Genomic DNA, 14975 nt, shown 5'->3' with positions numbered 1-14975 from the left:
TTCCTCTGCTGTTATGCAATTAGATCTGGCTTACCTCTTGTCCCTTTGCCGAATGAGAATATCTGGCTGGAAGCTCTGCGTAGGGCAGAATGTGAAATAGCAGAGTCAGGAGGGTTGTGTTCTGTGGTGCCGACATCCACTCTGCCACCCCTTGCTGACCTCAGGTGTTTCATTCAGTTTCTTTAGAGAAGAGACATACTGTTTTCCGCCTGGGAGAAATGTTCTCTGCACGTTGCAAACTTCAATGTAGAGAGGGGTAGGGCAGTGGGTTGGAGCAGTTATCCTCCCACCAACCCCGCCCCCCCCCCCCCCCCCCGCCGTCCCTGCTCCAGGTTGTACGTGAGTCTATGTTTATTATACACTGAGCAGATATAAAAGGATATTGGAAAATATGTGTACGGCATACAAATAATACAAGAGACCCATGGGCTCACAAACCTGTTTGAGGAATAAAATCCCCCATTTTAGTTCCCTGTTCTTGCTCCTACCCTCTGTCATAACCTGTTGACTTTGAGCCCAAAGCCTCCCTGGATTCTCTCAAGCCAGCTGGCTCCTACCTCCCCTTTAGCTGGCTTAGACAGTGTTCTCAGCTGCTGCTTCCACCTGTTTTGCTCATAAGAGCTCTCATCCTCTTTCCATATTCTAAGCACTTGTTGAAATCTCTCATTCATCAGTGATCCATCTTTCTTTCTACCTTTCTTTCTTTTTTTTTTTGGCCATGCCACACGGCATGCGGGATCTTAGTTCCCCGATCAGGAATCAAACCCGTGCTCCCTGCAGTGGAAGCTCGGAGTCCTAACCACTGGGCTGCCAGGGAATTCCCTCAGTGATCCATCTTTATTTAAAATTGAAACACCCCCAACATGGCCTTCCCAAGCCCTCTTAACTGTTCTCTTTTTCTCCATGGCATGTCACCTTCTAAATGATTTATTTGGTATATTTCTGTCTCTTCTTACTAGAATGTAAGCTCCAGGATGGCAGGAATTTTTGTCAGATTTCTTTCACTGCTCATTCATCAGGGCCTAGAAGAAGACTTGGCATATGATATGAATTCAATAAACATTTGTTAAATAAAGTCTTCTTTCTATCTCTATTGCTGTTGAATGCTTAGTACTTCTGGAATTTTTTATACTTTTGTTTCAGTGGGGTCTCTTTGGGTCTCAAGAAAGATGGAAGGCAAACATGGGTTCTTGTTAGATACCCTGAGCTAAAAGTCTCAGTGTCAGTGGTCCTTAATGTGGAGGGATCATGGACCCCTTTAAGATTATGATGAAACGTACCACAAATCGGCACTTACACTTAAAATTTACATATAATTTATGAAAACCATACACTTCATCTTAAGGACCTGTTCTCTTAGACCATTTCTGGAAAGATGTGTAGAAACTATCAACACACTAGCCCCAGAGAGGAGGAAGAGGGGAGTTCTTCTTTCATTATGTATCCTGTATACTTCAGTTTTATATAGTGCAAGCATTACAATTTCAAAGTTTTAGAAACCAGTTAAATATTTTAAAGAAACCTATGTTCTAACCCCTTGAGGTGATCACAAGCTCACATGTGTTCAGGGGCCAGGGAGGTCAGTGCACGTGGCTTTAGGACAATAGGCAGAGGTGGGAGCTGTGGTTAAATGGAGCTTGCACACCCCACCCCAAGATGCTTAAATGCAATGGCATGAAAAACATGGTGTTGATCAAACTTTTCTGGCCTGTTCTTTTTTTTAAATATATTTATTTATTTTTATTTTTGCCTGCGTTGGGTCTTCATTGCTGCCTGCGGGCTTTCTCTAGTTGTGGCGAGCGGGGGCTACTCTTTGTTGCTGTGCACGGGCTTCTCATTGCGGTGGCTTCTCTTGTTGCAGAGCACCGGCTCTAGGCGCACGGGCTTCAGTAGTTGTGGCACACAGGCTCCAGAGTAGTTGTGGCACACAGGCTTAGTTGCTCTGCAACATGTGGGATCTTCCCAGACCAGGGCTCTAACCCGTGTTCCCTGTATTGGTAGGCGGATTCTTAACCACTGCACCACCAGGGAAGCCCGGGATAGATTCTTTAAAATCAGTGATGTTAACCTTTCTGGGATCACAGACTCCTTTGGGAATCCCATGGAAACTAGGGACCTTCCACCTAGGAAAATGCACAGACAGGTAAAACTCCATAGGCTACTGCAGCATCTTCACAGACCGCCAGCTAAGATTACCCAGGGATGTCCAGGAGCTCCAAGAACTTCGCTTTCGGATGCGTTCCTTGTACTAAAACGCTCGGCTTACTAAACTCTTTCTCTATTCCTTTAGAGAGCCTGAACTATGTTGCCACTTGCGGCGAAGTGCCCTGGCCGAAGCAGAGGCCAGCTGGCCCAGGCGGTGGTGGGGCGGTGGCTTCAGGCCCCTGAGCCTGGTGGCAGCGGGAGGGACCCATAGACAGGTAATGGCTGCCATGGGGGGCGGTGGGCGTCCTCCTCAGCTTTTAGCATCATCCGGCTGGGCCCCTGCGCTTCGGGCGCATGTTCTGGGTTTTGGGGAGCGAACCTGCCCGGGTCAGAGGCGGGGAGCTCCGGCGCGGGGCCCGCGAACAGAGCTGCGCTGGGAGCCGGCGGGCTCCGCATTCATCATTGTTCCCACAGAGCCTGGCACGGGTTGGGGCGCAGGCAGGGATGGTGGTTCGAAGCGCGCCGTCCCTTCCGCGTCGCCCGCTCGCCGAGCTCTCGCCCCACAAGCGTTTCCTGGGCGCCTTCCAAGGGCCAGCCCCGGAGCCGAGAGCTGGCGACGCAAGGGAGGGACGAGGGTCCAAGTCCAGCCCGCTGACGAAGACGGCGCGGGGCGCACGGGCAGCAGAAGGACCCGCGCGCGCCCCCGCCGCGCGCTCGTGACGGCGCCCCCGGCCCCGCGCCAGGCCTCCGCCTCTCGCTTCCCCCCTCCCCCCGGCTCGGCCGCGCTCCGGTCGGCGGGCTCCATGGGGAAAGCGGCCGCTCTGTGCCGAGGCGGTGGCTGTAGCGGCCGCTCCCGCGGGCTCTCGTCGTTCTTCACGGTTGTCCCCTGCCTGTCCTGCCACACGGCGGCGCCGAGCATGAGCGCTTCCACGCCCGGCTCCGAGCCGGAGCCCAAGCCTCGGCACCAGCCGGTGCCCCAGCCCAAACGGGATCTGGTGTCAGAACAGGAGTCGGAGCCAGTTTTTGAGACGGTGCCAGGATCGGAGCCTGAGTCCAGGAAGATGTCTGAGCCAAGGCCAGGGTTCAAACAGCAATTGGAACTGCTGCAGGGGTTGGGGACCGGGTCAGGGCCCCGGGAAGAGTTGGGCTCAAGCCTGGGGGCTGGGCCCTTCACCAAGACCCCATCCGAGCAGGTGCTGACGCTGGGGCCAGTAGTGGGGAGCGTGCCCTTGACCAAACTCGAGTCCGGGTTGTTGCTGGCATCAAAGGCCCCGCGACCAGGGCAGGTGAAGACACATCTTGGGGCTCCAGTGCCAGGGAGTGGCACACCCTCCGCTCTCCCGATGGTCTCACTTCCTCTGGACAGCTTCAAGGGCTGGCTTCTCAAGTGGACCAACTACCTGAAGGGCTACCAGCGCCGCTGGTTCGTGCTCAGCAACGGCCTCCTGTCTTACTACAGGTATGGAAGTGTCAGGGTGGGTTGGCTGAGTTGGGAGGGTGGTGATGCTGCAGCCATGGTGACAGAGGGCATCCAGAGTTGGAGGGCACTGCCATTGGCCTAGGGATGTTTGGGAACGGGCACTCCAGCAGGAGAAATAATGCCTCTGGCCAACCTTCAAGGGCTGGGGCCCTGACCTCAGGCAGGGGAGCCCCTGTGGACATGACCTCTGGCAAGCTTGGGTCTAGGGAGTGAGCAGTGACGTTGGGGTGAGGGAGTGATTTGGGACCTCGGGACCCCTCTGGTCCTGTTAGTTGTGGGACCTGGGGCAGCCAGCCAGAGTCAGCCCCCAACGTCCTTGATTCAGGAGCTTTCTGGTTCAGGAGCTAAGATCACTGTATTAGGGACTGAGGGGGACAGTAACCTTGTTCAGTCCTTGGGACCCACTCACGGGAAGGGCTCCTGCTCCCTCCTCAGTTGGTCAGACTATTTCCCACTTTTCCTGGTGCCTGCTGGTTGCTGGGCCTTGGCCTGGGGGCACAGCAGACTCACAGACGCATCAGACGTGGCTTCTGCCCTTCAGGAGCCCATCTTGGCATTCAGTGGAGAACCAGGAAGCGTCCCACTGTGGCCTTTCTTATTCTAGAAGCAACGTGGGATTCAACAGTGAAGTCCAGTGGTAAGATAGCTAACACTGTGTTCCACTGAAATGGATTGAAAGGGGGAAAGATCCTGAAGGCCGTCTAGGTATATTTCCTGGGGATGGTCGGTTTAAACTTTGAGATCTCTGATCACTCTATACTATCAATTCTCAAACCTGAGCAAGCACTGGAATTCCCTGAAGGGCTTATTGAAATATCAAGTGCTCAGCCCCGCTGCTGAGTTTCTGCTGCAGTGGGTGTAGGAGGGGCCTGAGATTCAGCTTTTCTAACAGGTTCCCAGGTGATGCTGCTCTGGGCCACAGTTTGAGAAGCACAGCTCCATTGTCATTGCAGACAGGAGGGCCCTGCCATTCTGTTTGCTGAAGCTCGGGTCACTTTGCTCACTTCACTCGGCTGGGCAGTATCTCTTCAGGTCAACCACCGGAGCATTTATATGGTCCTTCCTCGCCTTTTTGGAACACAGCTTCTAGAGGATAGTTGAGTCTGTGATGCCACTGAGAATTTGGGAGCTCCACTGAACTTATGTGATGGTTCCCACTCAAAGTGGGGATCACTGTCTTTAATTCCTGGCAGGGGAGAAAGCTGACCTGTGTTTCTATAAATTTATTTATTTTATTTTATTTTTGTGTTGAGTCTTCATTGCTGCACGCAGGCTTTCCCTAGTTGCGGCGAGCGGGGGCTACTCTTTGTTGTGGTGTGCGGGCTTCTCATTGCGGTGGCTTCCCTTGTTTCGGAGCACAGGCTCTAGGCGCGAGGGCTTCAGTAGTTGCAGCACAAGGGCTCAATAGTTGTGGCTCGCGGGCTCTAGAGCACAGGCTCAGTAGTTGTGGCGCACGGGCTTAGTTGCTCCGCAGCATGTGGGATCTTCCCGGACCAGGGCTCGAACCCATGTCCCCTGCATTGGCAGGTGGATTCCTAACCACTGCGCCACCAGGGAAGCCCTGACCTGTGTTTCTAATGTGTTCATCTCATGTGGTGTCATTGGTGCCCCTCGGCCCACTTGGCTGCACCATACAGATCACAGGACAGAGTGTTCTTAGAATTTGGCAACTGAGCAAAAAGAGATCCTTTTCCAAATGGTGTTTTTATCCCACTTCCCATACTCCGTCAGGTGTGTAAACATTTTACCAAGGCATACAATGATAGGGATCATCAGTGATTTGCTATAAATGTCACTCTGTCTTCTTATAGGCAAGGGACATAACACATAGGGCATGTCGACTGTGGACCACACTCTCTGTTTTATGTTATGTTCATTTATTTCATCATTGAAATCACACTGTGAGGTGGGTTCCAGGATTGTACAAATGAGGAGTTCTGAGGTTTGCCAGAGGGATGTGGCTTGTCCAAAGTCACTGGGCAGGGTAGGCAGTAGAGAGAGATTCTGACCCAGGCCCTTTGCACTCCAAAGTCTGTGCCTGTCCCAGATGTGTGTCCTAATGCCTATTCATCCTTGAGTTCAGCATTTCTGAGTTATGTGCATTTTACCAGGTACTACTAGGGGTCAGTATTTGAGGTCAAGGTAATGTTTATGAGTCTAGGGTCCCACAGTGACAGGAAGGCCTAGTTCTAGTGGAAGTAAAATCTGACCTTATGTATTTTTATTTTATTTTAATTGGAAGAGCAAAAAAGTCCCTCTTTTTTTCTTAAGATAACTATGTATAGACAGCATTTCAAGATTATCTCAAAAGTACAGATTCTCTGGGTAATTAAGAAAAATTCTTCTTGCTTGCTGATAAGGTTGTGGGGACAAATAATGGTTTTGGGGGGAGAAGGGGGTGGGGACAAGTTTTCTTGTTGTGTGCTTGCACAGTCCAGCTCTGTAGTTTCATTTGTGGACACTTCTAGATTCCAAGGTGGGCAGAATTGTTGCTCGACTCACTTGGGTAGGATGAATGATCCCTGACATTTGTACAGCCCTCTCCCTCCTTTAGCCCCACGTGAGGCTGGCCACGAAGGTGTCTTCATTCCCATTTTAGAGGAAGGGAAACTGAGGCCGAAGGAGCAAACTTTAGTGGTGTATCCTGAGGCACCCAGCTTGCGGGCTGTGCCTCCAGTGCCACAGGAGATGAGTCAGTCTCCAAGTGCAGAAAAGGCTCGTCCGAGGTGGAGCTGGAATCACCACTTCTCCCTGCACTCCAGTTCTGCCTTCTGGAAGACGGCTTTGGTCTGCTCTTCCTCGGGCCTCGCAGCACTTCAGATGTTTGACACCACTCTCCTGTCCCTGCTTCTGGTCTGAATCCTGCCTTCCAGACCAGGCCTGGCTGTCGTGCCTGCTGGGCTCAAGGACTGAGCGCCCTTTGGGCCTGCCGCTCACAGTCCTGACAGCACAGGTTATCCAGGGCTCCATTTGCACCTAGCGCCGGGCATGGGTCACCTCCTCCAACCTGCCCCAGAACCTCAGTTCTCAGTAGTTCTCCAAGTGTGTGTGGTTGGAATAGAGGCAAATTCAAGTGCTCGGAGCTGCAAACAGAATGAGAGAACTTTTATTCATGATCTCCTTTCCTTAGGGGTCAGGTAGAGTTGGCTTTAGTCCTGGGATGACAGCTGGGGAAGGAATCAGAGCTGCTTCTCTTGCTAGCTTCCCTTTTGGAAAGACCACTCTCTAATTTTTTTCTTTTAATTAAGCGAAGCCTGGTGTTTGGAGAAAATGCGGGCACGTGTCTTGTCCTCCCTCCCTGATCCCATCTTCCAGCCTTCCCCCCTCCAAGATAACCATCGTCCAAATCCTGGTCACCATCCACTTTCTTTTCTTTTCTTTTCTTTTTTTTTTTTTTTTTTAAGGATTTATGCTATGTTTATTTACAAACATATCTAGGATGCTGAGTTCAAGAGTTTGATCCTTTTTTCAAAGAGACTGCACATCTTAAAATGTTCCTCTTCGTATCTGTCTCATGGATTATTTTTTAAGCAGTTGGTGTCTTACTATATAGAAAGGTGCAGCAAATCCAGACCCAAAGTACAAAGTCATCATAGCTAGTAACCGCCACTTGTTTTCCACTGAAAATGGTATATTCTTCCCTGGACCCTCCCCATAGTGGCTCCTACGGACCACAGAGGTTGTGAACCTCCGGATGCTTTGTCCCAACATAGCGCTGTTGGAAGCCCTGCGAAAGGCGCAGAAACTTAAGGCGGAAGAAATGGCGGCAGCACACCCAGCACTCCTCTTTTCTTTTTATTTAGTTTTATTTAACCTATATGCAATTTTTTTTAAAAAACACATTTTTCATTTCAACCATTTGAAACTTTATAAAAAAGCATATTGTACAGCATATGATTTTGGGGGACTAGTATTTTTTTTTTTAAATTTATTTATTTTATTATTATCATTATTTTTAAGCTGGTGGTTTTTTGTTTTTTTAAAAATTTATTTATTTATTTATTTATGGCTGTGTTGGGTCTTCGTTTCTGTGCGAGGGCTTTCTCTAGTTGCGGCAAGTGGGGGCCACTCTTCATCGCGGTGCGCAGGCCTCTCACTGTCATGGCCTCTCTTGTTGCGGAGCACAAGCTCCAGACGCACAGGCTCAGTAGTTGTGGCTCACGGGCCTAGTTGCTCCGCGGCATGTGGGATCTTCCCAGACGAGGGCTCAAACCCGTGTCCCCTGCATTGGCAGGCAGATTCTCAACCACTGCGCCACCAGGGAAGCCCTGGGGGACTAATTTTGACTGCTTTATAACAGCCCAGGATGTGAGCGCACTTTTTACTTATTCATGCTCCTCTTGATGGGTGACTACAAAAATGCTTGTACACGTGCGGGCGTTCCTCTTGGGTGAAATCACTGGGTTGTGGAGAATATGAACGCCAAACTCTTTTCCAAAGCAGTTGTGTCAATTTATAGTCCCACTGGCAAGAAATAAAGAGATTTTTGTGGATCTCTATCCTTTGCTGAACTTGGTATTGTCAGCATTGATTTTGCCAATTAAATGGTTATTGCACTGTAGTCTTGACCTGCATTTCAATCCCCATTATTTTTACTTTGATAGAAAATCAGTGGGGGTTTGGATTAGAATTTCTCCATTAAGTATCGCTTCCTCGAGTGCTTCTGCCCTAGATTTTGCTGGAAAAGCTCATTCGATTGCTCAAGTTTATTCTAAGGGAGAAAGTACGTAGTGCCAACAGCTGGGCTTAGTAAATTTATATTATCAAGAATAAAAAGATGCTCTTTGTAAATAGTGTCACATATAGAAAGTATTTCTGGGAGGTCTGGGTAATTGTTGGCAGGTTTTTACTTCTTTCCAACAATGTGCTAGGAATATAAATACAGGAGACAAGGTTCTTATTCCGTTGCCTGGCACTCTTAATCCCATATCTATTTGAATTTTCGAATATCAATAAGGGGAATATGGTTTTGAGCTCTTTTTTTTTTTTCTTTTTTGGTTGTTAGTTCCCACTTAAAAAATTTCATCCCCAGTTCTCATCTCCCAGGGAACATGGAAGAATTCATAAATGATGCAGAATTTTCAAAGGTATTAGCCCCAGAAAGTCCTTACGGAAAGAGTGTTTTGAACATAAGTTTTATCCACATTAATGACAAAATTGATTTGATTAAACAAAATTCTGTTTTGTTGTATACAAGTTGCCTGTTTGGTGACATTATAAATGACATCTGTTTCCCAGGAAATGATTTCAAACAAAATATGAAACAAAAATGTTTTGTTTTAATTTATTATTGTTCAGACTGATGTATGGGTAGGAATGGCAAAGCCAGTTAGCAAGGAAGGGCTCAAAGAAATTAGTCTGGGTCTATAAGAAAGAAGGCTACAGTCAAGTGAAAGTAAGTTTTGAAAGTCCTCTGGCTGAGAAAGCCCACTGAACATATGGTGAGCTGGGCCCACTTTGGGGTGGTGGCCAAGACATCTTTGCCTCTAGGATGGATCAAGTACTCCTTCCTCCAGTGGGGCCAACTCTCAAAGGCAAACTCTCATGGAGACTATTTTTTTTTAAATAAAGTTTTATTGGAACACAGTCATGCCCATTCATTTTGTCTGTGGCTGCTTTTTTTTTTTTGGCCGCGTGGCTTGTGGGATCTTAGTTCCCTGACCAGGGATCGAACCTGGACCCCCAGCAGTGAAAGCGCAGCGTCTTAACCAGTGGACCACCAGGGCGTATTTTTTTTTTTTTTTTTTTTTTTTATTTATGGTTGTGTTGGGTCTTCGTTTCTGTGCGAGGGCTTTCTCTAGTTGCGGCAAGCGGGGGCCACTCTTCATCGCGGTGCGCGGGCCTCTCACTATCGCGGCCTCTCTTGCTGCGGAGCACAGGCTCCAGACGCGCAGGCTCAGTAGTTGTGGCTCACGGGCCTAGTTGCTCCGCGGCATGTGGGATCTTCCCAGACCAGGGCTCGAACCCGTGTGCCCTGCATTGGCAGGCAGATTCTCAACCACTGCGCCACCAGGGAAGCCCCCTACCAGGGCGTATTTTTAATATCAGTTTAGGTGATGCTTGAAGGATGGAGATGGAAAAGACTATCCAGTTGCAAAGTGTCCCTGAAAACATGAAGTTGAAGGTGCAAGTCTTCAGGTTAAGCCGCTGGGGTTTCCACCTCAGAAGGCGGCCTTATTATATTGGATTCAGCCTTAATTTGAAACATCATCCAGTGTTTCATACTATGAGGCCAGGTAGGAGGCTGAAAAGGAATGCCCAGGTTGATAATGTGTAAACATTGGTTTGAAGTCCGTTTCTTTAACATTTAGCACGAGGGTGTTGCAAAGAGCCTGCGAGTGGACTGGCAGAGTGTTTTGGAGAAGCACAGTGCATTCTTAGCAAGGTCTAGTGACACGAATTATGATTTCCCCCCACAACCCGCTCCCCTTCCTGACCTTCCTCTTTCTATGAATAGCTGAAAACCTCTGAGTCACGCTTGCTGCCTCCTACCTGCCTCACCCCACATCAGATGGAACTGCTGAGCCCTACCTGTCTCCTTCCTTTCATCCATCCTTCCTCCCCATTCCTAGCACCACATCCTGGCTCAGGTCTGCCTTCTGCTGAGCTGGTGCCCCAGCCCCCAGCTGTTGCCCTGGACAGGGTCCCCGGTGTGGTGCCACCTCCCTCCCCGAGGGCCCTGGATTTGCCTGTCTTCTCCAGGCATCTCTTTCAACAGTTCCAACCCCTGTGTTAGCAGTCCCCCACTTTGGGTTTTTCCCATTTGAAATATCCATAGTAGCCCCAGACTGACCTAAGGACCACATCTTCCTCCTTTGGGAGTTTACAGGGTTTGTGTATGGGCATCTCTGCAGACAGCTTTGTGCCAAAGGAACACCGTGGCCAAGTTTGGCATCTTCTTCATGTTCTACATGAAGCCTAGCATGGTGCTTTGCCACTGATACGCCCTCAGTAGCTTGGTTAATCTGAATGGATGAGTGAGTGAATGAATGAGAATTGCCTGCAATTTTATGGGGTTTCAGAAAGCAAGTATGTTAGTGCCAAACTTGGACTTTTCTTAATTTGTTTTCAATTTTGAAAACTTGTTTGCTGAAATAAGATTGGGAAGATGAATTGGAGGTTGCCGGCTTAGCCAGGAGTGCTGGAAAAGTGATAGTTATGAACTGCAGATTATCTGGATATGTTACGTTGACAGATTTGAATGTGTTGAAATAGGCTCCTCCATGAACCAACAGCCTTGTATCTGTGGTCCTCATTTGTATTTCCATAGGGTTACAAGGGTTTGTGCATGTTGTCTCTGTGTCCCTAGGATGATTTGTCACTTCATAAAGTGTGGCAGTGACTGGATGAGTGGCGAGTAAAGATAAAGCTTTTAAAAGGGCTTTTCACAATCCCAGAGCTCTTTAAACTAGTTTCATGTGCACCTGACGGTTTGCTTTGCATGTGTTATATGTGCAGGACCCTGTGGGAAGCAGGCTGTGTGTCAGAGGTGAGGCCTCTGCCCTAAAATGTTAGATCTAACTGGATAACAGGCCCTCACAAACATGGGGTTCTCTGTGGTGTCAGAGCGATTTCCAGTTCACGCTTGCGGTGAGGAGTGCAGCCTCTTCCTTATTGTCCTGTTAAATGGGGGAAGAAGTGGGAACTCGTGGGCAGCACCAGCCTGCTGACTCAACCGGTGCTAAGGCGCCCACCCACCTCACATTGGGGAGACTCCTTGCTGGGGTGCCATGTTGGGGTCTCCAAGACTAACCCAGATTCCATGACCCACTGGGAGGACTCCCAGCACTCGGCTCGAGGTGTGCTCGCAGCCTGCTTTATTACAGTGAAGGGAAGCAAAGCACAAGCAGAAAGCGAAGAGGGGCATGGGATGAAATCTGGGGAAGCGAGGCACAGGCTTCCAGGGCTCCTTTCCCAGTGGAGTCATGCAGGACATGCCAATTCCTTCAGCAGCTGGTTGTGACACACATGTGAAAGGTTGCCAAGCAGGGATGTTCGGTAAAGACTCAGCGCTCAGGGATTTTATGGGGGGTCTGGTCACGTGGGTACCCTCTGCCTGGCACGGTCCCAGAGTCCAGGCTCCCAGAAGGAAAGCAGGTGTGCAGCACGGACCACACATTGTTTGCACAAGCAGGTTGGGTGTAGTCAGTCACGCTTACCAGTTAGGGGAACCCCGAGGTGTTGCAGGAGCTCGCCAAATCCAGACTCTTAGGGCCAGCTTTGGATGCAGGCCTTTCAAAGGATGAGCAGTCTCGGGCTCACCTCCTTCCTCCCCGCAGACTTCAGTGATGTCAGTCAGGTCAGGACCGGCGCTCTCTGGTTCAAGGAGAGCAAGTGCTTACACTTGGCTCTGAGTGGAGAGGGGCTTCTTGTTTCCTGCCAGGCTTGCAGGGCGTCTCACACAACTCGTGGTCCGCTGCTCTGTGTGCTGAGGGCCTTCTCTTTGGGACCTCCGCCCACGTGGTTGGCCCTTGATTGCTTCTCAGGCACTTTTCTGACCTAGACCTCCCCTGAGGCCCTTTGGTGGCTCAGGTTTGCAAGTGACAAGGGTACACTTGCCACATGGACCTCCTTCCTCCGCAGGACCTTCCCTTTTGTGCCTTTGGTGGAGTGTCTGGTGTGAGTTCTTCAGCTCCTGCTGACCCTTTTACCTTCTTCAGGGAGGGTCTGTTATTCTAAGATTGGGGCCGGTGAGCAGTCTAGAACATTGTGACAGCAAGCGTGCAGCTTTGGTTGTATCAGTCATTGAGGGCCACAAGGCAGCGTGGGAGACAAGCACATGTACTGTCATCAACCCACTGGGTGGAGGAGGAGGAGGAGGAGGAGGAGGGAGGCCTGCATCCATCTTGGCCAGTCAGTAAGAGCCAGCGGGTTCAGGCGCAGTGCCGTGGGGCCTCCCAGTGGGCTTTATATTCAAGCCTGCGGCTTTTACACCTCCTGTAATCTTCTGGGATGCAGTTGGCAAATGATGTCAATAAAGAAAGACAGGCCTGTGAAAAGGATGTGAGGTTCCTTAAACCAAGATCAATATCTCCTTATCCCAGGGGGAAAGAGATACGGAGGAAATGGGCCTGTTTCCTGGAAGACTACTCTGGATACTGACATGTGGAGAGGAGGAGATGGTAGGAAACACCCCTGAACTAAATTGAAATTGGCAGCTTCATGTGTGGTGAGTCATGTGCCAGGTGTCACCACACAGATGTGGCTTTAGGAGGCTCATCACACACATGAAGCAAACTGTCATTGAGTTTTAGGGTCATGCTGGGTGCTGTATGCTTTTCTTCTTTTACGAGCGACTCTTTCCCGCGTCCGTTTCCGTTTTTAAGTGTTCTCGGAGGTCTGATCACTTAGCTTCACTCCTCTCAGCACCTCGTCATGTGCTTAGCCACAGCTCTGCACCTCAAATGCTGATTTAACAATCTCGACTCACACCATTTGATCTACGTTGCTGGGCCGTTGCCTAAACCAAGAAGAGGGCAGGTGGCATTGCTGTGCTTGCATCGGAACCGGCCAGATTGTGTGGTCCTTTGAAGCAGCAGTAGCTGCTGTCTTCCTGAAGTATAAATTATAGTTTGTGGCTTCCCTGGGCTCACCACTCACTGCCCTTCCCAGTTGGGTCCCCCCACCCTCCTTCCTCTAGCCTTGACTCTTCATCTGCCCAACTCGCCTTATTCCCCCTCTGCAAACCACATGCCTTTCACTCTCTCCTCCAGATCCCTGCACCTGCCACTCCCTGCAGCAAGGAGAACCCTCCTCATTGCTGCAGACATCCTAGCCGAGCAGTCTGATTCCAGGTCATCTCAGCCTGGGCCTGCCTGGATTCCCCTGCCATGAGCTGGGCTGGAAGAACCATCCTTCCTCTGATGCCCCTTTGTCTGTTGTGTCATTTGGCCGTGTACCCCTGTTAGCTGAATGTTGGTCTGTCTCCTCCCCACCAGAGCATAGGGCTGTGTCTTCCCACTGTAGTGTCCCCTGGGGGGCTGGGCATAGTGCCTTGTACTTGTAGATTCTCAAATTTCAGTGAAGTTTTTTTTTTCCATAGAAGACACTTTGTAATTTTAATCTTTCTGCATGTTATAAAGACCATGAACATGCAGCCTGGACTATAGCAGTAGCTCAGGGGGAGTCACTGAATTGCCAGGAAAATGGAGTGACCACCGGGGCTACACATGGCCCAGCTTTTCAGCTCCTTTCTGAGGTTTATCCTGATGTAATGACATTGAGAGCTCACTGTTTTCATTTACATTTAAAACTCTGTTATAAAGAATTTAAAACATATATAAGAGTAGCCAATAGTATAATGAACCCCCGTGCACCCATTATCCAGTTTCAACAATTATTAACTTCCTGGCCAATCTTGCTTCATCTCAGTGCCCCCACCCCACACCATTTTGAAGTGAACCGCAAATATCACACATCACCTGTAAATATTTCAGTATGTATCTCTAAAGGATGAGGATTTTAAAAAACATATCCACAACACCATTGTTACAACTAAAACAAATTAGCAATAATTCCTTGTTATCATCAAATATCCAGTTAGTGTTCAAAGTTTCAATGGTCTCAATTGTCATAAATTTTTAAAAAATGTTTTATTTTATATTGGAGTACAGTTGATTAACAATGTTGTGTTAGTTTCAGGTGTACAGCAAAGTGATTCAGTTATACATATACAAGTATCTATTCTTTTTCAGATTCTTTTCCCATTTAGGTTATTGCAGAACATTGAGCAGAGTTCCCTGTGCTATACAGTAGGTCCTTGTTGGTTATCTATTTTAGATATAGTAGTGTGTACAGTACATGCCAATCTCAAACTCCCAGTCTATCCCTCCCTCCACCATAAATGGTTTTTTGATACATTTGTTTGTATCAGGACCTAAATAAGGTCTACCTATAGAATGTCCCACAGTCTAGGTTTTGCTGATTGCATCCTCCTGGTGTAGGTTAACGTGTTCCTGTGTCCTCTGTAGTTCCTTAATTTGGTAGATCTAGAAACTTGATCAGGTGGTGATGTGTTCTTCTATCAGGAGCTCATAATGTCTGGTGGCTTCTAGGTCTATGACATTAGCAGGTGGTAACAATCAGTCTTAGATTAACCTAATTCTATCATTCTTCCTCATTTATTAGAAGGAATACTTCTATAAAGAGAAACTTACCCTCATCTACTACTCATTGGTTACTCAGGGATACAGTTCACACAGGAAAGGCAGGATAAATGCCATTTAGCCCTTAATGATGCTCGTATCATCCTGCCTTAACTTTGCTTAGTGGGGGCGTCTTCAGTTGGCTCTGGAGTCCTCTGGAAAGGACCCTGATGGTATTGATAGCTTCCCATGTCCCGCTTGAAAAG

The 14975-nt window shown here is 48.9% G+C and overlaps 2 protein-coding genes across 9 annotated transcripts in view; one reads left to right on the top strand and one right to left on the bottom strand.

Annotated features, from left to right (window-relative positions):
- The window catches only part of OSBP2 (oxysterol binding protein 2), a 164080-nt gene that overhangs the window by 5285 nt on the left and 143820 nt on the right, over positions 1-14975 (top strand). For 2 of the 8 annotated variants that reach the window (XM_059895155.1, XM_059895154.1), the window contains exon 1: positions 2946-3604. The exons of the other annotated variants lie outside the window; for them this stretch is intronic. In XM_059895155.1, coding sequence (XP_059751138.1) covers positions 2949-3604 — 656 coding nt within the window. In that variant the 5' untranslated portion in view covers positions 2946-2948. Of the gene's footprint in view, positions 1-2945; positions 3605-14975 lie in introns of those variants that run through there. 8 annotated transcript variants of the gene reach the window in all.
- Positions 7032-7412, bottom strand: LOC132347716 (cytochrome c oxidase subunit 7C, mitochondrial-like). Its single transcript, XM_059894474.1, has one exon. The coding sequence runs from the start codon at positions 7334-7336 to the stop codon at positions 7145-7147; it is 192 nt and encodes a 63-aa protein (XP_059750457.1). The 5' UTR covers positions 7337-7412; the 3' UTR covers positions 7032-7144.

Source organism: Balaenoptera ricei, chromosome 14 (assembly GCF_028023285.1).
Source record: "Balaenoptera ricei isolate mBalRic1 chromosome 14, mBalRic1.hap2, whole genome shotgun sequence".
In the NCBI taxonomy this organism is placed as follows: Eukaryota; Metazoa; Chordata; class Mammalia; order Artiodactyla; family Balaenopteridae; genus Balaenoptera; species Balaenoptera ricei.
Note: the sequence above shows the minus strand (reverse complement) of the source record. Positions and strands in the feature narration are given on the sequence as shown.